Genomic DNA, 24,850 nt, shown 5'->3' on the forward strand with positions numbered 1-24,850 from the left:
TACAGCTATCCAATTTGTATAGGTCTTCACTAATATTAAGGCTACAATTCTTTGTGTATTTAGTAATAAAAGATTCAAAGATATTTCTCGGGTACAAGAGTCAGAGTTAATAACTGAGATGGCATTACTCCAGTGAATACAATAATCATAATTCTTAACTGATTAAACAAGGCATTTGATTCTTGTCCTGTTCTTATACTATATTCATGTTGCTTAAGTCTTACAAAAAGATCCTTACCAGTCTGTCCAACATAAAACTTATCACAATTTCCTGATTAAGATATTCTTTCTAGTAATGTTGTTGCTGGAGGCAACATTTACATTAAAGGATCCAAGTTAAAGTATCCTAGCTCTTTCAATGATAAATCCCTTAAATTGCCAAGAAATCATTTTATAGAGTTTATCCAAACTTCCCTTGACACCAAGAACCTTTTAGTTACCACTTTTAATAACAATTTTACTTCCAATGTTGCTTAAATCCCTATATCTGAATGGCATTCATTAGTTTCTTCATATTTACTTTTTCCATATGAAAAGCTACTTGATATTCTTAAACATGTTCTGTAATCAATCTAACTAATGCATTGTCCCAGGAATTCATTAATGAAAACACCTTTCCATGTGTGTATGTTGCTGCAAACATTGGAGAACCTTTCATGCCTTAAGCTTTACAAAGGAGATTTGTACTTAGATGGTTCCCAAAAAGTTAGAATATCCTCGTACTGAAACTGGTTTTTGTTGCCAGTGATGAGACAAAGTTGTAAGTTCTAATTCTGCTACTGCCATTTGACAAGGCTGGAGAATTCTTAAGATCAGCTACTCAGACAATTAATGAAGTGTCAACAATGGAAAATTGGGCACATGTCCTATTAAATGCACTAAACTCCTATCCACATCCAGGCCCTACAGACCTTTCCATGGTTTACTTCAGTCATTTCACATGCCCTAGTTCAGTCCACTGACAGCACATGAACACCAGTATATCACACTGGTCCACACTCTGTTCCAAGCACGCCTTTCACCCATCAGCATGTTAAGGCCTCAATTACTCAAATTTTTTTTCATTTCATCTCTCGATCTCCAATTTGGTTTCCCACTATCTTTGTTCCCTCCACTTCTCACACATATACTCTATTTGTCAACTTTTCCTCATTCATTCTCTCCATAAAGTCAAAAACGTTTCAATACACACTCTTCTGCTCTCTCAACCACACACTTTTTATTTCCACCCCTCTCTCTTACCCTTTCATTACTTACTTGTTCAAACCACCTTGCACCACAAACTGTCCTCAAACATTCAATTTCCAACACATCCACCCTCTTCTGCATAACCCTGTCTATAGCTCATGCCTTGCAACCATATAATATCATTGGAACCACTCTTCCTTCACATATACCCAATTTAGCCCTCCGAAATAATGTTCTCTCTCGCCACACCTTCTTCACTAATCCCTGAACCTTCACCCCCCTTCCCCAACCCTACAACTCACTTCTGATTCCAAGGCTCTGTTTGTTGCCAAGTTCACTCCCAGACATCTAAAACACTTCACTTGCCCAGTTTTTCTTTATTCAAACTTACTTCCCAAATAACTTGTCCCTCACTCTTACTAAACCTAATAACCTTGCATGTATTTACATTCACTCTCAACTTTCTCCTTTCACACACTCTCCCAAGCTCAGTCACCAACTTCTGCACCTTCTCACTCAAATCAGCTACCAGTGCTGTACCATTGGCAAACAAATGACTCAATTCCCAGGCCCTCTCATCCCTAACAAACTGCTTATTTGCCCCTTCCTACAAGACTACTGTATATACCTCTCTCACCAACTCAGCCATAAACAAATTAAACTATGGTGCCATCACACACCCCTGCTGCAGACCAACCTTCAAAGGGAACCATTCATTCTCCTTTCTTCCTACTCATACACATCCCTTGTAAATTTGATAAAAATTCTCACTGCTTCAAGCAATTACTTCTTAAGACCTTCCACAAAGCATCTTTATTAACCCTATCATGTCTCTTCTCCAAATCCATAAATGCACCATACAAATACAACTGTTTTTCCAAGTATTTCTCACATTCTTCAAAGCAAAACACCTGATCAACAAATCCTCTACTACTTCTGAAACCACACTGCTCCTCCCATATCTGATGATCTGTACATGCCTCCACCCTCCCATACAACATACCAGGTATACTCAACAAACTTATACCTCTGTAGTTTGAACACATTTATCCTATTTGCCTTTACACAATTGCACTCTTGCACTATACACGCATTCTGCCAATCCTCAAGCACTTCATCATGATCTGATCTATACATACACTGAATATCTTTAGCAACCAATCAACAACACAGTCACTCACTTTCTTAATAAATTTAACTGCAATACCATCCCCTTCAGCAGCCTTTCTGCATTTCATCTTTCATAAGGATCACCACCTCTTCTCTCTTACCTAAACCACTCACCAGGACTCTCTCTTCACATACCACCCCAATCAAATCACCCTATATCTGCCACTCTATCTATCATCAAATGCATTTAACAATCCTTCAAAATACTCATTCCATCTCCTCCTCACTCCATCACTACCTGTTACCTTCTCCTTTTGCTCCCTTCAGAGATGTTCCCATTTGCTCTCCTGTCTTTTGTACATTATTCAACCTTCAACCTCCTTCCAAAACATCTTTTCATTCTCCCTAAAATTTAATGATACTCTTGCACCCCAACTCTCATTTGCCCTCTTTTTCTACCTCTGCACCTTTTGACATCCTGCCAGTCTCTCTTACACATCTCCCAATCTTTTGCACTCCTTCCCTGTAAGTACAGCCTAAACTCCTTTCTTTTTTCTTTCACTAGCAACTTTACTTCTTCATCCCACCACTCACAACCCTCTCTAATCAGCCCACATCCCACCTTTTGCATACTGCATGCATCTCTTGCACCTGCCATCACTGCATTCCCAAATTCCTCCCATTCCTCATCCACTCCCTTCACTTCATTAGCTCTCAAATTTTGCCATTCTACACTTACTCTCTGCTGGTATTTTTCACAGAAGTCTCCTTTCCAAGCTCATTTACTCTCACCACTCTCTTCTCTCATACACACTGTTTCTTCTTTTTCAAAAATCTCTACAAATGTTCACCCTCACCTCCACAAAGCACTGATCAGACATCCCGACAGCTGCCTCTCTCAGCATACATACATCTAAAAGTCTCTCTATTGCCCACCTATCAATTAATATGTAATCTAATAATGCCTGTTGACCATCTCTCCTACTCACATACATATACTTTTGTGTATCTCTCTTTTTATGCCAGGTGTTCCCAGTCACCAGTCTCTTTTCAGCACATAATTACAAAAGCTCTTCACGACTTCCATTCACAACATCAAATACCCTATGCAAAGCAATTTTACCCTCAACTGCCACATTAATCACTTTCACATTCAAATTACCCAACACTAATGTCTGGTCTCATGCACCAAAACTAATGACACTCACTTTAGCTGCACCTAAAACACTTGCTTCTCATAATCTTTCTTCTCATGACCAGGTGCATAAGCACAAATAATCACCCATCTCTTGCCATCCACTTTCAGCTTTACCTAAATCCATCTAGAATTCACTTTCTTACAGTCTATTACACACTCCCACTACTCCTTCCTTAGCTCTTGTCTGCACCATCCCCTGACTTTACTCCTGAGGAATTTCCAAACCATTCTTCCCCTGTACCTTTGAGCTTCATTTCACTAAGAGCCAGAGCATCCAGGTTTCTTTCCTCAAACGTACTACCTCTCCTCTCTTCCCATCTTGGTTACATCTACATACTTTGAGACACCCCTATCTGAGCTTTTGAGGAGGATGAGCACACTCCATTTGTCTCCTTCTGTTTCCTCTTTTAGAAACTGAAATACAAGAAGGGAAGGGTTTCCAGCTCCTAACTCCCATCCCCTTTAGTTGCCTTCTAAAACATGTGGGAAATATGGAGGTAGAATTCTTTCTCCCTAACCTCAGGGATATTTGTGTCAAAAATGTAGGGGAGAAGACGAAGGCAGTTAAGAGTGGTTACTTTAGTTTTGTATAAACTGTAAAAGTATCTTCAAAATGTAATTCATGTTTGTGGAAATAGTATATTTTTGTATTCAACCAGTTTCAGTTTACTTATTTCATCGTAGAAATCATAATTCTGACTGTGTAGTTCTGGGAGGGCCAATCAACAAGAAATTAGCATTTTCAGAAATCAACAATTCTAATACAGTCCTCTTCTGCTTAAACACTTCCATGGTAATCATTACCATACCTACTAGCTCAGTTTGATGAACAGTTAAAACATTTATGTTAGCTTCTGTGGGTTGTATGTAGATAAATGGTATGATACTTCAAAACTTTATTGGGCAATCATGTACAAGCAGCATCACTATTAACTTAAAATGCTGGTTCGCTGTTTTCAATTAATACATTTACACTTCATAGTGGATTCACTATATTCTTTTTTAGCACAGAAATATCTACTTTGCTACTTTTCAAGATGTGTAGGTGTCAATTTGCATCTGGGGAGCAACAAAGTTGATGGGGTGAATTTTCCTACATTTAAAGATGTTCCACTGATGAGAATCCAGCTAACCTCCTGGCTTCCCAGCTATGCATGATATGTCCCTTATTGTTACATCAACATGTTGTAGGCTTGAACTCACAGTCCCAGTGTTTGTGTGCAAGCTTCCCAAACTGGTACTTGTTTGAAGCTATCTGATTTGTTAATGAACAGCAGTACCATGGCAATGACTTGACTTATAACAAATGCTGGGTGCCCTGTTTCACAGATGCCTGTGAATCCCCAGAATAAGCAGCAATTCCTTGAGTTGCTGTTGCTTGCTGGAGGATTGTTATCATCAGCATCAGAGTAATCTCAACCTCATTTGCTGATTGCTTCAATATTTTCTTCGAAATCTGCATAAGTCTTGGTACTTAGCTTGCCTTTGTGCACTTTCTGATGAACTGAGTAGATATGGCAGTGAGGAACTCTTCCTTCAGCTTTTCCACTGTGGTCCAGTCCTGCCGAAACATGGCTTCAAACTGGTACAGGAAAACTGTTTTGTTCTCTCTCTCCCTCTCTTCCACTTCCATCTTTTATAGATTTTTTAAAAACATTTTCAGCATCCTATCAGGTGTTTCTGCACATACCTTGAGCACATATGGAGAGAGACTTGATCAGCACCACTACACATCGTAAGCGAAGAGAACTTCGACAGCAAATGCAGTTAATCCTCTCCCTAACCTCAGCTTCAAGTAAACTCTTTGATGCCCATCACTGTACCTTCTGTTGCTGATCTCTGTATCTTCTTAAGTGAAGAGCCTAAGCTGTTGCTGGATACTCTAACCTGGGTCTAATAAATACTGTAGAAAAAATTTCCGAACCTCTCCTTATCCATACACATGAATTCAATTTTGAGATTAATTCTCAAATAATCTACCTTCATTACAGTTCTCATAACACTAATGTATTTCTTCATATCAGGGGTTGAATTACCACAAAATAGTGACTAACTGAAAGGGCTCCTTAATCATAATATCATTACAGTACTGCAACAGTCAGCTGCCTTAGTGTGGTATTAAGACTCTATGCTGATAAATACAGATGGATCCTCATTCTGAATGTTCACTGTCTGAACACATCCAAAATTCAAATACCTGCATATCTAAGATTCCTGCCAAAATGGTGAACATATTTTTGAAGGTCACCACTCCAATTTCTGTGCACTGCTTTAGTTCACAAGGGAGGTTAGGGGAAAGGCCATGTTCATTATATACTGGTAGGCCAGATGTAAAACCTTTTCCCTTTGGTACTGGTAAGTCAGGCAAGGAGTCTGGTTCCTTACCAAGTTTTGTGTATACCACTCCTTATACTGTTCTTTTGTCAGTTCCCTTCCAAAGGCCTTGTAAAATAAATGAAAGCTTGAGAGATGTTAATTCACCCCAACATTCTCTCTTCTTTTCTGAAAACCTCTACAAATCTTCACCTTCGCCTCCCCAAGATAATGATCAGACATCCCTCCAGTTGCACCTCTCAGCACATTAACATCCAAAAGTCTCTCTTTCGTGCACCTATCAATTAACACGTAATCCAATAACGCTCTCTGGCCATCTCTCCTACTTACATATGTATACTTATGTATATCTCTCTTTTTAAACCAGGTATTCCCAGGTATGTATATGTGCGTGTGTAGAAGTGTATGTATATACATGTGTATGTGGGTGGGTTGGGCCATTCTTTTGTCTGTTTCCTTGCGCTACCTCGCTAATGCGGGAGACAGCGACAAAGTATAATAAAATAAAATAAACGAAGCTAAAATGACTTCAATTATTAATTAGCAACCACCACACCAAGTACTGCAACAGGACAGTAACCACAAAATGTTCTGTAAGAAGCTAAAGAAGAGCTACACACACACAATGATATAAGCTTCCAAAAAAGTGATAAAGTGAACTAACTAAGAAACAAATCAATACTGGCACAACTAAAATCCCTTTTTAAAAGTAAAATTACAAATCATACTCTCCTTTTCTAGGAATGTATCGACACTTAAAGTAAGGGAGGCCTGTATAAAAAAAAAACACAAAATCTATACAATGAATAAAAATACTACAGTTAAAGTTAAGAAATACTGTGACTACAAAGATCAGTACATACAATTAGCAAAATTAGAAAATTTAAAAATTGCTGTCCCAAAGAATTTAGACTGCAGAACTTCCATCTACAGTTATTCTATGATGCTGCAAAATAAAACACAGAACACCACAAAAAAAAAGGCTCTGAATAATCCACAAATTGAGGAAAGCACACGGTTCCCCATAAAAAATACATGAAGGGTTGTCAATAACAACAATAAAACAGAAAGGATACAAATTTGGATAAGAAAGATCTACACTTAATTGATGCAAAAATGTTGAAATATATGAAACTTGGCAAACTTTTAAGAATAGTGACCACATTATCATTAAACTTCATTATGCTTCCTTCATATCTGCCTTCTTTTATCATCTCAACTCCAACCACTTATCTTCCTTTAACAGGGAGGTCTGACATTTGCCTGAAGACAGGTACACAATTTCTAAATTATTTTTTCAATGGGCCCAACCCTGGTGCAGTTACTTTATAGAGGTACACCACCGATTTTCCGGCACTCGTGGCTCCAAAGCCTTGCCGGATTAACCATTTTGCCGGACTAACCGTGGTCACAAAATAATAATTCATCAACACACGTCTAACCCACTAATTATACATCTCCCATGTGTCTAAAGTATACATGAACTGATAGAAATTTAAATTAAACAAATATTAAATGCTTGAGCACCCTAAGACAGTAAGTCTGTCCTTAGATTGTTTGAATCCTGAGGGGTCTTCTTCGTCTTCTGGTGTTAGTGTTTTCCTAGGTGTGCATCACCAAAATAATGCAGTTTCATCTGCATTATACACCTGCTAAGGACTGCGGTGCTCGTCAGCTACAAGTTTTGCAAATTCATCCACATACTTGGCACCTCCTTCGTGGTTTGCAGACCACTTTTCTCCGCACACTTTATTCATGGAAATTCCATGACGCTTCTTGAGTCTTTCAAGCCATCCTTCACTATAGGCATGCTCATGTTGTAATTTAAGTTCTTTATGGAACAATTTGGCCTGGTCCATTATCATGCTACCTGCCAAGTCCATTCCATCACTCAGACAATGTCGAAAACATTCCATCAGCACTTGATCGTGCTCAGTATTCTTACCATCTCTCACAGCTTTTCTACTCGTCATTTGCTTCTTGGAATTGCTGTCTGCATAGAATTTCAATATTTTCTCCCTTTGTTTCTTTATATCATAAACAGTTAATGAACCAATACTGGAGATGTCACACACCTTACACACCGAAACATCATGGTCCATTTTTTTCAACCGTTCTACTTTATCTTGGATCAATATGGAGTGGAGTTTATATTTGACACAAGTGACACTCTAACATGTCTTAGAAGCCATAGCTAAGGTTGAATTTAAGCAAAATATGCTAAGAATCTCACAGAATTGCGGTATCACCACCAACAAGTGCAGTGTACAGAACGTAAATAAGCGCGCCCTACACACAATGCCATCTGTGGCCGCCCAGTAAACTAGTCTGGTGGCCAAGGTCATTTCAAGTTCCCTCACATAATTTTGTCCAGACTAAAGGAGGTGCCGAACCATCAGTTGCCAGAAATTTGGTGGTGTAACTGTATATGAAAATAATATGTTAACCAAAAACAAAAAGAAATCATATACAAGAATGAGTTCACTTTCTAAACAAATACAGATACTACTCACTCATCATAATGATGATGGGATGCTGCTAGGCCAAGAGTCAGGAAATTGAGTTGGAGGGCCTTCATTCGGTCACATAATATGTCTACTTGCCTCTCACATACTCTTCGAAGGCTATGGCACTTTCTCAGAGCCTGATAGAGAGTTTCTGATGCTGGCAATTCATGTTTCCTATTGGGAAAGTATAAAAGCACTGATTAGATAAATATGAAGGTAAGATAAACTTGCAATGACTAATTTCTTTCCATATACTTTATCAAACAAAATACTCCCAAGTTTTAATGCTTTTGCTGCATAATTCATACCTAAGCAATCACCTTTTATTTCCCTTCACCACATAAATCACATAAATGCTACAGTGGTAGAAAAACATTTCCCTTCACGGAGTTGCACCATATAATAAAAGGTTCTTTTATATGAATACCAAGGGTCCGATACTGCTACCATCTAGGAATACAGAGATGAAGTGTGAGTGCAAATATACAACTCAGAGTTAAGTTGCTTTATCGTTCCACGCTTTGTGGTTGATTTTCTTAAGGATGAATACTGAAGATGAAAAGAGGAGAATGCATGGAATGGTGTATGCAACGGAGGCATGTAAGGACAGCGATAAGTGGAAACTCTTGCCATGGCCACCACATGATGGGAGTTCCTGGATGGTATGGGCATCAGAGATATAGAAAGATAGATAGAGATGGACGGTGGGCATTATTAGATTGCATAATAATTGATAGGCATGCAAAAGAGTGACTTTTGGATGTAAATGTCCTGAGAGGGAGAGCTGGTGGGATGTCTGATCACTATCTTGTGCAGGCAAAGGTGAAGACTTGTAGGGATTTGCAGAAAAGAGGAAATAACATCACAGAGAAGAGAGTGGTGAGGGTAAGTGAGCTTAGTAAGGAGATGTGTGTGAAGAAGGAACAGCAGAGATTGAGTGGAAAATGGCAAAAGGTGACAGCAAATGAAGTAAGGGGAATGGATGAGGAATGGTAGGTATTTAGGGAAGCAGTGACAGCATGTACAAGACACACACACGGTATATGGCATGGAGAGTGTTTTGGTGAAAAGAGAGGAGGATGTGAAAGCCTTGCAGAATCTGAAATACAGCAAGTCAGCAGGAGTGCATGGTACTGCAGCTGAAATTATTAAGAAAAGAGGTGACTGTGTTGTTGATTGGTCGATACGGTTATTCAATGTATGTATGGATCACGGTGAAGTGTCTGAGAATTTGCCAAATGCATTTATAGTGCCACTGTAGAAAAGCAAGGGGGGGATAAAGGCAAGTGCTCAAACTACAGAGATATAAGTTTGTTGTGTATACCTGGTAAGTTGTATGGGAGAAGATGAAGGAATGTACATAGTATCGGATTGGGGAGGAGCAGTGTGGTTTCAGAAGTGGTAGAGGATGTGTGGATCAGGTATTTGCTTTAAAGAAAGTGTATGAGAAATAATGAGAAAAACAGATGGATTTGTATGTGCCATTTATGGATCTGGAGAAGGCATATGACAGGGTTGGTAGAGATGCTTTGTGGAAGGAATTAAGAATATATGGTGTGGGAGGTAAGCTGCTAGAAGTAGTGAGAAGTTTTCATTAAGGGTGTACAGCATGTGTACAAGTAGGAAGGGAGGAGAGTAAATGGTTCCATGAGAGGTGTGTGATGTCACCACAGTCATTTAAATTGTTTATGGATGGGGTGGTGAGGAAGGTAAATGCACGAATCTTAGAGAAAGGGGTGAGAATGCAGACTGTGGGGATGAAAGGGCCTAGGAAGTGAGTCAGTTGTTGTTTGCTGATGATAGAGCACTGGTGGCTGATTCAAGTGAGAAACTGCAAGAGCTGGTGACTAAATTTGGAAGACTGTGTGAAAGTAAAGAGTGAAAGTGAATAAAAGCAAGGTTATCAGGTTTAGGAGGGTTGAGGGGAAAGTTAATTGGCATGTAAGCTTGAATGGAGAGAAACTGGAGGAGTTAAGTGTTGCAGATATCTGGGAGTGGACAGTGGACCAGGCAACAAATAGAACCATGGAAGTGGAAAGTCATAAGGCAGAGGAGGGAGGGAAGATTCTGTGAGCACTGATAAATGTGTAGAATAAGAGATCATAACCTGGGAGGGTAAAAATAGGAATATTTGAAAGAATAGTAGTCTTTACTTATTCATCATAATCATATCGTTATATATTTCTATATATGATGATTTGGGAATGATTTGGTAAACAGAAAAGAGGTAGTGAAAGCTTTGCGGAAGATGAAAGTCGGCAAGGCAGCGGGTTAAGATGGTATTTCTCTGGAATTTATTAAAAAAGGGGGTGACTGTGTTGTTGACTGGTTGGTGAGGATATTCAATGTATGTGTGGTTCATGGTGAAGTGCCTGAGGATTGGCGGAATGCATGCATAGTGCCATTGTTCAAAGGCAAAGGGGATAAAGGTGAGCGTTCAAATTACAGAGGTATAAGTTTGCTGAGTATTCCTGGGAAATCATATAGGAGGGTATTGATTGAGAGGGTAAAGGCATGTACAGAGCATCAGATGAGGGAAGAGCAGTGTGGTTTCAGAGGTGGTAGAGGACGTGTGGATCAGGTGTTTGAAGAATGTATGAGAGAAATATGTATAAAAACAAATGAATTTGTATGTAGCATTTATGGATCTGGAGAAGGCATATGATAAGAGTATATAGAGATGCTCTGAGGAAGGTATTAAGAGTATATGGTGTGGGAGGTAAGTTGCTGGAAGCAGTGAAAAGGTTTTAGCGAGGATGTAAGGCATGAGTACAAGAAGGAAGAGAGGAAAGTGATTGGTTCCCGGTGAATGTCGGTTTGCGGCAAGGATGTGTGATGGATGGGGTTGTTTGGGAGGGGAATGCAAGAGTTTTGGAGAGAGGGGTAAGTATGCAGTCTATTGTAAATGAGAGGGCTTGGGAAGCGAGTTAGTTGTTGTTCGCTGATGATACAGCGCTGGTGGCTGATTCGGGTGAGAAACTGCAGTAGCTGGTGACTGAATTTGGTAAAGTGTGTGAAAGAAGAAAGCTAAGAGTAAATGTGAATGAGATCAAGGTTATCAGAGTCAGTTGGGTTAAGGGACAAGTAAATTGGGAGGTGAGTTTAAATGGAGGAAAACTACAGGAAGTGAAGTGTTTTAGATATCTGGGAGTGGATTTGGCAGTGGATGGAACCATGGATGCGGAAGTGAGTCATGGTGTGTGTGTGTGTGTGTGTGTGTGTGTGTGTGTGTGTGTGTGTGTGTGTGTGTGTGTGGGAGCATTGAAGAATGTGTGGAATGCAAGAACTTTATCTTGGAGAGCAAAAATGGGTATGTCTGAAGGAATAGTGGTTCCAACAATGTTATATGGTTGCAAGGCATGGTCTATAGATGGGATTCTGCAGAGGAAGGTGGATGTGTTGGAAATGAGATGTTTTAGGACAATATGTGGTGTGAGGTAGTTTGATCAAGTAAGTAATGAAAGGGTGAGAGAGATGTGTGGTAATAAAGTGTGGTTGAGAGAGCAGAAGAGGGTGTATTGAAATGGTTTGGTCACATGGAGAGAATGAGTGAGGAAAGATTGACAAAGAGGACATATGTGTCAGAGGTGGAGGGAACGAGGAGAAATGGGAGACCAAATTGGAGGTGGAAGGATGGAGTGAAAAAGAATTTGAGCGATCAGGGCCTGAAGATACAGGAGGGTGAATGGCGCGCATGGAATAGAGTGAATTGGAACCATGTGGTATACTGGGGACCATGTGCTGTCAATGGATTGAACCAGGGCATGTGAAGCATCTAAGGTAAACCATGGAAAGTTTTGCGGGGCCTAGATGTGGAAATGCTATATGGTTGTGATGCATGGGCTATAGATAGGGTTGTGCAGAGGAAGGTGGATGTGTTGGAAATGAGATGTTTGAGGACAATATGTGGTGTGAAGTGGTTTGATCAAATAAGTAATGAAAAGGTGAGAGATGTGTGGTAATAAAAAGAATGTGGTTGAGAGAGCAGAAGAGGGTGTATTGACATGGTTTGGTCACATGGAGAAAATGAGTGAGGAAAGATTGACAAAGAGGATATATGTGTCAGAGGTGGAGGGAATGAGAAGTGGGAGACCAAATTGGAGGTGGAAGGATGGAGTGAAAAAGAATTTGAGAGATCAGGGCCTGAAGATACAGGAGGGTGAATGGCGCGCAAGGAATAGAGTGAATTGGAACCATGTGGTATACTGGGGACCATGTGCTATCAATGGATTGAACCAGGGAATGTGAAGCATCTAAGGTAAACCATGGAAAGTTTTGTGGGACCTAGATGTGGAAAGGGAACTGTGGTTTCGGTGCATTATACATGACAGCTAAAGACTGAGTGTGAACAAATGAGGCCTTTTGTCCTTTCCTAGCGCTACCTTGCAGAGGGAAGGGGGATGCGATTTCATGGGTGGCGGGTTTGGTGACGGGAATGAATAAGGACAGCAAGTATGAATTATGTACATGTGTATATATGTATATGTCTGTGTATGTATATATATGTGTACGTTAAATGTATAGGTATGCATATGTGTGTGTGTGTGTGGACGTGCATGTAAATACATGTGTATGTGGGTGGGTTGGGCCATTCTTTCGTCTGTTTCCTTACACTACATCACTAACATGGGAGATATATGGTGTGGGAGGAAAGTTGCTAGAAGCAGTGAAAAGTTTTTACCAAGGATGTAAAACATGTGTACGAGTAGGAAGAGAGGAAAGTGATAGGTTCCCAGTGAACATGTTTGCAGCAGGGGTGCGTGATGCATCCATGGTTGTTTAATTTGTTTATGGATGGGGTGGTAGGGAGGTGAATGCAAGAGTTTTGGAGAGAGAGGCAAGTATGCAGTCTGTTCAGGATGAGAGGGCTTGGGAAGTGAGTCAGTTGTTGTTCGCTAATGATACAGCGCTGGTGGCCAATTCGGGTGAGAAACTGCAGAAGTTGGTGACTTAGTTCAGTAAAGTGTGTAAAAGAAGAAAGTTGAGAGTAAATGTAAATAAGAGTAAGGTTATTAGTTTAAGTAGGGTTCAGGGACAAGTTAACTGGGAGGTAAGTAATGTAAATAAGAGCAAGGTTATTAGTTTCAGTAGGGTTCAGAGACAAGTTAACTGGGAGGTAAGTTTGAATGGAGAAAAACTGGAGAAAAAGAAGTGTTTTGGATATCTGGGAGTAGATTTAACAGAAGATGGAACCATGGAAGTGGAAGTGAGTCACAGTGAGACCAAATTGGAGGTGGAAGGATGGAGTTAAAAAGATTTTGAGCAATTTTGGCCAGAACATACAGGAGGGTGAAAGGCATGCAAGGAATAGAGTGAATTGGAACGATGTGGTATACAGCGGTGGATGTGCTGTCATTGGATTGAACCAGGGCATGTGAAGCATCTGGGGTAAACCATGGAAAGTTTTGTGGGGCCTGGATGAGGAGAGCAAAAATGGGTATGTATGAAGGAATAGTGGTTCCATCAATATCATATGGTTGCGAGGCATGGGCTACAGATAAGGTTGTGCAGAGCAGGGGGATGTGTTCGAAATGAAACATTTGAGGACAATATGTGGTGTGAAGTGGTTTGATTGAGTAAGTAATGAAAGGGTAAGAGAGATGTAATACAAAGAGTGTGGTTGAGAGAGCACAAGAGGGAGTGTTGAAATGGTTTGGTCACATGGAGAGAATGAGTGAGGAGAGATTAACAAAGATGATATGTGTCAGAGGTGGAGGAAAGGAGAAGGAGACCAAATTGGAGGTGGAAGGATGGAGTGCTATTTCGTGTGTGGCAGGGGTGGCAATAGGAATGGACGAAGGTAGCAAGTATGGATATGTACATGTGTATATATGTATATGTCTGTGTATGTTTATGTAAGTATACGTTGAAATGTATCCCTGGGAATAGGGGAGAAGGAATACTTCCCATGTATTCCCTGTGTGTCATAGAAGGCGACTAAAAGGGGAGGGAGAGGGGAGCTGGAAATCCTCCTCTCTTTTTTTTTCTTTTAATTTTTCAAAAGAAGGAACAGAGAAGGGGGCCAGGTGAGGATATTCCCTCAAAAGCCCAATCCTTTGTTCTTAACGCTACCTCGCTAACGCAGGAAATGGCGAATAGTACGAAAGAAAGAAAGATGTTGAAATGTATATGTATGTATATAAGCATGTGTGGGAATTTATGTATATACATGCGTATGTAAGTGGGTTGGGCCATTCCTTGTCTGTTTCCTTGTGCTACCTTGCTAATGCGGGAGACAGCAGTTAAGTATAATAAATAAAAATGAATATAAAAAATGTTATATAAAAAGTTATATAAAACTATGTTATGTGGTTCCAACAATGTTATATGGTTGCGAGGGGTGGGCTATACATAGAGTGGTGCGGAGGAGGGTGGATGTGTTGGAAATGAGATGTTTCAGGACAATATGTGGTGTGAGGTGGTTTTATTGAGTAAGTAATGAAAGGGTAAGAGAGATGTGTGGTAATAAAAAGTGTGTGGTTGAGAGAGCAGAAGAGGGTGTTTTGAAATGCTTTGGTCACATGGAGAGAATGAGTGAGGAAAGATTGACCAAGAGGATATATGTCACAGGTGGAGGGAACGAGGAGAAGTGGGAGACCAAATTGGAGGTGGAAAGATGGAGTGAAAAACATTTTGAGTGATTGGGACCTGAACATGCTGGAGGGTGGGAGGCGTGCAAGGAATAGAGTGAATTGGAACGATGTGGTATATTGGGGTCGACGTGCTATCAATGGATTGAACCAGGGGATATGAAATGTCTGGGGTAAACCCTGGAAAGTTCTGTGGGGCCTGGATGTGTTAAGGGAGCTGTGGTTTTGGTGCATTATACATGACAGCTAGAGACTGAGTGTGAACAAATGAGGCCTTTTCTGTCTTTTCCTAGCACTACCTCGCGCACATGTGGGGGGAGGGGGTTGTTATTTCATATGTGGCAGGGTGATGACGGGAATGAATAAGGGCACACAGTATGAATTAAGTACATGTGTATATATGTATATGTCTGTATGTGTATATATATGTATACGTTGAGATGTATAGGTATGTATATGTGCATGTGTGGACGTGTATGTATATACATATGTATGTGGGTGGGTTGGGCCACTCTTTTGTCTGTTTCCTTGCGCTACCTCACTAATGCTGGAGACAGCGACAAAGTATAATAAATAATAAATATAGAAATAAATAATAGTATTTATGTATATGTCTGTGTATGTATATATATGTATACGTTGAAATGTATAGGTATGTATATGTGCATGTGTGGATGTGTATGTATAAACATGTTTATGTGGATTGGTTGGGCCATTCTTTCATCTGCTTCCTTACGCTACCTCACTAACGCGGGAGACAGTGACAAGTATAATAATGATAAAAAATAAAAAAAATAATTATTGGGAAAGACATGAGAAGGTAGAGAGTTCCAAAGCTTCAACATGTAGGGAAAGAAGCAGGTATCTAAATGGCCCATCCTTAAGTTGCTGATGGCCACACAACAATCACATGATGCAGCAGACTGCCGAGTATTGCGTGGTCTAGCTTGTGGTGGGGGCACACAAGCAGCCAGCTCTTGGAGCAAAAATCATAGTAATACCTATAGAAGAGGGAAAGTGAACCAACATTGTGGTGTAGGGCAATGGGGTCAAGTTTGGAAGTTAGCCTAAGACAGTTTATAAGTCAGACTACTTTCGACTCAACTTGACTGTCAAGTAAGGATACAAAGCAGAAATGAAGGATGTGAATGAATGCAGTGTTGAGTTGTCAACGTATGAATGAACTGGATTATTTGTGGAGGAGAGGGAATCATTGAAAAAATGGAGAAAAAGTGTAAGGGACAAGAGAGAACCTTGAGGGACACCCCTGTTGATGGAGAAAAGGGGGGAGGCTGATCCATCGATAACCACAGAGATTGATGAGCCGAAGAGGAAGTTAGATATCAATGAGCAAAGTGAGGGAGGGAAGCCAAAAGAGAGGAGCTTAGAGATGAGACCCGATGCCACACCCTGTCAAAAGCCTTAGATATGTCAAGGGCAACTACATACGACTCCACAAAATATTTCAGGGATGACCAGACATTATGTAAGCCATACTTGTGATCAAAAAGAAAACTGTGATTTTCGAGGTATTTAAGGATATGGAAGTTGAGGAGGGACTCAAATACGATGGAAATGGTAGATTTCAAAGCAATAGGATGATAGTTAGAGGAGTTAGAATGGTCACCCTATTTAGGGATGGGATGTATCAAGGCATGTCTCCAAGGAAAAGGAAAAATTTTGGTTTTCAAATAGAAACAGATTTGACAAGCAAGCACAGGTGCAAGTTCAGAGGCACACTCATTCAGTACATGGGGATGGATGCCATCAGGACCATAAGCCTTACTTGTGTCCAGAGAAAGAAGCGCTTTTTGGACAGTCAAAAAAGAGATTACAGGAAGAGGCATACGATTAGTGAGATGAGCATCAGGGGGTGAAGGAATGGAGAGTCATCCAAGGTGGAGAAAGAGGAGAAATGGAAACCAAAAAGAGTTGCTTTGTCAATGAAAGAGACAGCTACAGTACAATCAAAACAGAAAAGTGAGGGAAAGGTAGAGTGACAGAAGTTGTCAGAGATGCAATTAGCTAAAGACCAGAAAGACCTACCAGTAGATGACAAGGAAAGGTTATTGCACTTCCTTTGAATACAGGAATGCTTTGCCTCATGGATAATGTGCTTGCAGTGATTACAGGCAGTGATAAAAGCTGAATGGAAGCCAGAGTAAAGAGAGTTTTTTCAAGCCTGATATGCCCGATCTCTTGTCTGAATGGCCTTAGAACAAGAACGGTTGAACCATGGATTGGATGAAGAGGGGATAAATGCTTCCAATCCCACAAGAATAACCTCTGCTATGAGTCTGGTGAAGACAGAGGCATCACCACAAAACAGACAGTAATTTACCCAAAGAAAGTCAGATAAGTAGTTATGTAAGTTATTCCAGTCAGCTTTGTTGAGGTGCCAGTATTTACACGTAGAAGGGGCTGCTGAAGGGGGAGGCTCCATTAAAATAGATACATTTGTCAGAGCGTGATCAGATGAACCAACTGGGGGCTAGATTGTGTATTTACAGCGAGATGGACTAGAGGTGAAAAACAAATCCAGAATACTAGGGGAATGGTCACAGCAGTTAGGAATATGGGTAGGGTGGGAGATAATTTGCTCTAAATCAATGAGAATGGAGAACATGAGGACTTCAATCCCTCTATCATCTGTATGGGAGGAATTCAATCAATCCCTATACTGAATGTTGGAATCCCCAAGGTAAAGGATCTCGGCTTGCTGGTAAGAGGATGTCACAGTCTCATGGCAGGAGTTTAGATATAAAATTTGTAGAAACAATGGACAAGTATGGTAGTAGGGAGACAGAGTTTGAGCCACATATCATCAAAGTTTGAAGACTCAAGGTCCTTGAGGTGTTCAACAGGTATGTTTGTTGGAATAAGCACAAACACCACCTTTGAACCAGAATCGTGAGTGGAGGTAATAATTAGATATGAAAAAGGGACTAGTGAGAACATCATCAGACAATTGCGTCTCAGAAAGAGGTAAGATATTAGGAGAGGCACTAGACAGATGGTGTTCAACTGGGGAGCAGTTACTAGAGAGACCACAAATGTTGTTATAGTGAACAGAAAAAGAGAAAGGTCTGACGGAGAAGAAAATGTCGTGGCAGGGGCCAGTAAAACTACTTCCAAAGCCCTCCCTCTCATTGACAGTAAAGTCAGGCAGAAATCCAGAGATTCTCAGCACTCCATGATGCTGGGGACTAGGGGCCTTTTTTTCTAAATCCTGACATCATTCTTCATGTTTTCTCTCTACAACTTTCTCATTTCCTATTCTTGTTCTCTATCATATTTTCATTATACTGTGTCGCTGTCTCCCACATTAGCAAGGTAGCACAAGGAAACAGACGAAAGAATGGCCCAACCCACCCACATACACATGTATATATATATACGTCCACACACAGCACATATACATAACTATACATCTCAACGTATACATATCCCTGGGGATAGGGGAGAAAGAATACTTCCCACGCATTCCTCACGTGTCATAGAAGGTGACTAAAGGGGACACAAGCGGGGGGCTAGAAACCCTCCCCTCCTTGTATTTTAACTTTCTAAAAGGGGAAACAGAAGAAGGAGTCACGCGGGGAGTGCTCATCCTCCTCGAAGGCTTAGATTGGGGTGTCTAAATGTGTGTGGATGTAACTAAATGTGTGTGGATGTTTTGGCTTTGAGTAAACGAAGCTCAAGGGTAAAGAGGAAGAGTGGTTTGGGAATGTCTTGGGAGTAAAATCAGGGGTTAGTGAGCGGACAAGAGCAAGGGAAGGAGTAGCACTACTTCTGAAACAGGAGTGGTGGGAGTATGTGACAAAGTGTAAGAAAGTAAACTCTAGATTGATATGGGTAAAACTGAAAGTTGATGGAGAGAGATGGGTGATTATTGGTGCATATGCACCTGGGCATGAGAAGAAAGATCATGAGAGGCAAGGGTTTTGGGAGCAGCTGAATGAGTGTGTTAGTGGTTTTGATGCACGAGACCAGGTTATAGTGATGGGATATTTGAATGCAAAGGTGAGTAATGTGGCAGTTGAGGGAATAATTGGTGTACATGGGGTGTTCAGTGTTGTAAATGGAAATGGTAAAGAGCTTGTAGATTTATGTGCTGAAAAAGAACAGGTGATTAAAAATACCTGGTTTAAAAAGAGAGATATACATAAGTATATGTATGTAAGTGAAAAAAAGGGCAAATGAGAGTTGGGGTGAGAGAATATCATTAAATTTTAGGGAGAATAAAAAGATGTTCTGGAAGGAGGTAAATAAAGTGCGTAAGACAAGGGAGCAAATGGGAACTTCAGTGAAGGGCGCAAATGGGGAGGTGATAACAAGTAGTAGTGATGTGAGAAGGAGATGGAGTGAGTATTTTGAAGGTTTGTTGAATGTGTTTGATGATAGAGTGGCAGATATAGGGTGTTTGGGTCGAGGTGGTGTGCAAAGTGCGAGGGTTAGGGAAAATGATTTGGTAAACAGAGAAGAGGTAGTAAAAGCTTTGTGGAAGATGAAAGCCAGCAAGGCAGCAGGTTTGGATGGTATTGCAGTGGAATTTATTAAAAAAGGGGGTGACTGTATTGTTGACTGGTTGGTAAGGTTATTTAATGTATGTATGACTCATGGTGAGGTGCCTGAGGATTGGCGGAATGCGTGCATAGTGCCATTGTACAAAGGCAAAGGGGATAAGAGTGAGTGCTCAAATTACAGAGGTATAAGTTTGCTGAGTATTCCTGGCAAATTGTATGGGAGGGTATTGATTGAGAGGGTGAAGGCATGTACAGAGCATCAGATTGGGGAAGAGCAGTGTGGTTTCAGAAGTGGGAGAGGATGTGTGGATCAGGTGTTTGCTTTGAAGAATGTATGTGAGAAATACTTAGAAAAGCAAATGGATTTGTATGTAGCATTTATGGATCTGGAGAAGGCATATGATAGAGTTGATAGAGATGCTCTGTGGAAGGTATTAAGAATATATGGTGTGGGAGGCAAGTTGTTAGAAGCAGTGAAAAGTTTTTAACGAGGATGTAAGGCATGTGTACGTGTAGGAAGAGAGGAAAGTGATTGGTTCTCAGTGAATGTAGGTTTGCGGCAGGGGTGTGTGATGTCTCCATGGTTGTTTAATTTGTTTATGGATGGGGTTGTTAGGGAGGTGAATGCAAGAGTTTTGGAAAGAGGGGCAAGGATGAAGTCTGTTGGGGATGAGAGAGCTTGGGCAGTGAGTCAGTTGTTGTTCGCTGATGATACTGTGCTGGTGGCTGATTCATGTGAGAAACTGCAGAAGCTGGTGACTGAGTCTGGTAAAGTGTGTGAAAGAAGAAAGTTAAGAGTAAATGTGAATAAGAGCAAGGTTATTAGGTACAGTAGGGTTGAGGGTCAAGTCAATTGGGAGGTGAGTTTGAATGGAGAAAAACTGGAGGAAGTGAAGTGTTTTAGATATCTGGGAGTGGATCTGGCAGCGGATGGAAACATGGAAGCGGAAGTGGATCATAGGGTGGGGGAGGGGGCGAAAACTCTGGGAGCCTTGAAGAATGTGTGGAAGTCGAGAACATTATCTCGGAAAGCAAAAATGGGTATGTTTGAAGGAATAGTGGTTCCAACAATGTTGTATGGTTGCGAGGTGTGGACTATGGATAGAGTTGTGTGCAGGAGGATGGATGTGCTGGAAATGAGATGTTTGAGGACAATGTGTGGTGTGAGGTGGTTTGATCGAGTAAGTAACGTAAGGGTAAGAGAGATGTGTGGAAATAAAAAGAGCGTGGTTGAGAGAGCAGAAGAGGGTGTTTTGAAATGGTTTGGTCACATGGAGAGAATGAGTGAGGAAAGATTGACCAAGAGGATATATGTGTCGGAGGTGGAGGGAACGAGGAGAAGAGGGAGACCAAATTGGAGGTGGAAAGATGGAGTGAAAAAGATTTTGTGTGATCGGGGCCTGAACATGCAGAAGGGTGAAAGGAGGGCAAGGAATAGAGTGAATTGGAGCGATGTGGTATACTGGGGTTGACGTGCTGTCAGTGGATTGAATCAAGGCATGTGAAGCGTCTGGGGTAAACCATGGAAAGGTGTGTAGGTATGTATATTTGCGTGTGTGGACGTATGTATATACATGTGTATGGGGTGGGTTGGGGCATTTCTTTTGTCTGTTTCCTTGCGCTACCTCGCAAACGCGGGAGACAGCGACAAAGAAAAAAAAAGAAAAAAAAAAAAAAAATGTATGTAAGTAGGAGAGATGGCCAGAGAGCTTTATTGGATTAAGTGTTAATTGATAGCCGTGCGAAAGAGAGACTTTTGGATGTTAATGTGCTGAGAGGTGCAACTGGAGGGATGTCTGATCATTATCTTGTGGAGATAAAGGTGAAGATTTGTAGAGATTTTCTGAAAAGAAGAGAGAATGTTGGGGTGAAGAGAGTGGTGAGCGTAAGTGAGCTGGGGAAGGAGACCTGTGTGAGGTAGTGCATATACATATATATATATATATATATATATATATATATATATATATATATATATATATATATATATATATATAAGGCATGTGTACGTGTAGGAAGAGAGGAAAGTGATTGGTTCTAAGTGAATGTAGGTTTGCGGCAGGGGTGTGTGATGTCTCCATGGTTGTTTAATTTGTTTATGGATGGGGTTGTTAGGGAGGTGAATGCAAGAGTTTTGGAAAGAGGGGCAAGGATGAAGTCTGTTGGGGATGAGAGAGCTTGGGAAGTGAGTCAGTTGTTGTTCGCTGATGATACAGCGCTGGTGGCTAATTCATGTGAGAAACTGCAGAAGCTGGTGACTGAGTTTGGTAAAGTGTGTGAAAGAAGAAAGTTAAGAGTAAATGTGAATAAGAGCAAGGTTATTAGGTACAGTAGGGTTGAGGGTCAATTCAATTGGGAGGTGAGACAGCGACAAAAAAAAAAAAAATATTTATTTTTTTATTTATTTATTATACTTTGTCGCTGTCTCCCGCGTTTGCGAGGTAGCGCAAGGAAACAGACGAAAGAAATGGCCCAACCCCCCCCCATACACATGTATATACATACGTCCACACACGCAAATATACATACCTACACACCTTTCCATGGTTTACCCCAGACGCTTCACATGCCTTGATTCAATCCACTGACAGCACGTCAACCCCGGTATACCACATCGCTCCAATTCACTCTATTCCTTGCCCTCCTTTCACCCTCCTGCAAGTTCAGGCCCCGATCACACAAAATCTTTTTCACTCCATCTTTCCACCTCCAATTTGGTCTCCCTCTTCTCCTCGTTCCCTCCACCTCCGACACATATATCCTCTTGGTCAATCTTTCCTCACTCATTCTCTCCATGTGCCCAAACCACTTCAAAACACCCTCTTCTGCTCTCTCAACCACGCTCTTTTAATTTCCACACATCTCTCTTACCCTTACGTTACTCACTCGATCAAACCACCTCACACCACACATTGTTCTCAAACATCTCATTTCCAGCACATCCATCCTCCTGCGCACAACTCTATGCATAGCCCACGCCTCGCAACCATACAACATTGTTGGAACCACTATTCCTTCAAACATACCCATTTTTGCTTTCCGAGATAATGTTCTCGACTTCCACACATTCTTCAAGGCCCCCAGAGTTTTCGCCCCCTCCCCCACCCTATGATCCACTTCCGCTTCCATGGTTCCATCCGCTGACAGATCCACTCCCAGATATCTAAAACACTTCACTTCCTCCAGTTTTTCTCCATTCAAACTCATCTCCCAATTGACTTGACCCTCAACCCTACTGTACCTAATAACCTTGCTCTTATTCACATTTACTCTTAACTTTCTTCTTTCACACACTTTACCAAACTCAGTCACCAGCTTCTGCAGTTTCTCACATGAATCAGCCACCAGCACTGTATCATCAGCGAACAACAACTGACTCACTTCCCAAGCTCTCTCATCCCCAACAGACTTCATACTTGCCCCTCTTTCCAAAACTCTTGCATTTACCTCCCTAACAACCCCATCCATAAACAAATTAAACAACCATGGAGACATCACACACCCCTGCCGCAAACCTACATTCACTGAGAACCAATCACTTTCCTCTCTTCCTACACGTACACATGCCTTACATCCTCGATAAAAACTTTTCACTGCTTCTAACAACTTTCCTCCCACACCATATATTCTTAATACCTTCCACAGAGCATCTCTATCAACTCTATCATATGCCTTCTCCAGATCCATAAATGCTACATACAAATCCATTTGCTTTTCTAAGTATTTCTCACATACATTCTTCAAAGCAAACACCTGATCCACACATCCTCTACCACTTCTGAAACCACACTGCTCTTCCCCAATCTGATGCTCTGTACATGCCTTCACCCTCTCAATCAATACCCTCCCATATAATTTACCAGGAATACTCAACAAACTTATACCTCTGTAATTTGAGCACTCACTCTTATCCCCTTTGCCTTTGTACAATGGCACTATGCACGCATTCCGCCAATCCTCAGGCACCTAACCATGAGTCATACATACATTAAATAACCTTACCAACCAGTCAACAATACAGTCACCCCCTTTTTTAATAAATTCCACTGCAATACCATCCAAACCTGCTGCCTTGCCGGCTTTCATCTTCGGCAAAGCTTTCACTACCTCTTCTCTGTTTACCAAATCATTTTCCCTAACCCTCTCACTTTGCACACCACCTCAACCAAAACACCCTATATCTGCCACTCTATCATCAAACACATTCAACAAACCTTCAAAATACTCACTCCATCTCCTTCTCACATCACAACTACTTGTTATCACCTCCCCATTTGCGCCCTTCACTGAAGTTCCCATTTGCTCCCTTGTCTTACGCACTTTATTTACCTCCTTCCAGAACATCTTTTTATTCTTCCTAAAATTTAATGATACTCTCTCACCCCAACTCTCATTTGCCCTTTTTTTCACCTCTTGCACCTTTCTCTTGACCTCCTGTCTCTTTCTTTTATACATCTCCCACTCAATTGCATTTTTTCCCTGCAAAAATCGTCCAAATGCCTCTCTCTTCTCTTTCACTAATATTCTTACTTCTTCATCCCACCACTCACTACCCTTTCTAATCAACCCACCTCCCACTCTTCTCATGCCACAAGCATCTTTTGCGCAATCCATCACTGATTCCCTAAATACATCCCATTCCTCCCCCACTCCCCTTACTTCCATTGTTCTCACCTTTTTCCATTCTGTACTCAGTCTCTCCTGGTACTTCCTCACACAGGTCTCCTTCCCAAGCTCACTTACTCTCACCACCCTCTTCACCCCAACATTCACTCTTTTTTCTGAAAACCCATACAAATCTTCACCTTAGCCTCCACAAGATAATGATCAGACATCCCTCCAGTTGCACCTCTCAGCACATTAACATCCAAAAGTCTCTCTTTCGCACGCCTGTCAATTAACACGTAATCCAATAACGCTCTCTGGCCATCTCTCCTACTTACATAAGTATACTTATGTATATCTCGCTTTTTAAACCAGGTATTCCCAATCATCAGTCCTTTTTCAGCACATAAATCTACAAGCTCTTCACCATTTCCATTTACAACACTGAACACCCCATGTATACCAATTATTCCCTCAACTGCCACATTACTCACCTTTGCATTCAAATCACCCATCACTATAACCCGGTCTAGTGCATCAAAACCACTAACACACTCATTCAGCTGCTCCCAAAACACTTGCCTCTCATGATCTTTCTTCTCATGCCCGGGTGCATATGCACCAATAATCACCCACCTCTCTCCATCAACTTTCAGTTTTACCCATATTAATCGAGAATTTACTTTCTTACATTCTATCACATACTCCCACAACTCCTGTTTCAGGAGTATTGCTACTCCTTCCCTTGCTCTTGTCCTCTCACTAACCCCTGACTTTACTCCCCAGACATTCCTA

At 41.1% G+C, this 24,850-nt stretch overlaps 1 protein-coding gene across 1 annotated transcript in view; it reads right to left on the bottom strand.

The window, feature by feature from the left end:
* Nup214 (nuclear pore complex protein Nup214) overlaps positions 1–24,850 on the bottom strand; it is a 380,758-nt gene that overhangs the window by 160,018 nt on the left and 195,890 nt on the right. Inside the window, exon 12 of the mRNA XM_071662750.1 lies at positions 8,344–8,511. Coding sequence (XP_071518851.1) covers positions 8,344–8,511 — 168 coding nt within the window. The remainder of the gene's footprint in view (positions 1–8,343; positions 8,512–24,850) is intronic.

The sequence above is a fragment of the Panulirus ornatus genome, chromosome 6 (assembly GCF_036320965.1).
Source record: "Panulirus ornatus isolate Po-2019 chromosome 6, ASM3632096v1, whole genome shotgun sequence".
Taxonomy (NCBI): Eukaryota; Metazoa; Arthropoda; class Malacostraca; order Decapoda; family Palinuridae; genus Panulirus; species Panulirus ornatus.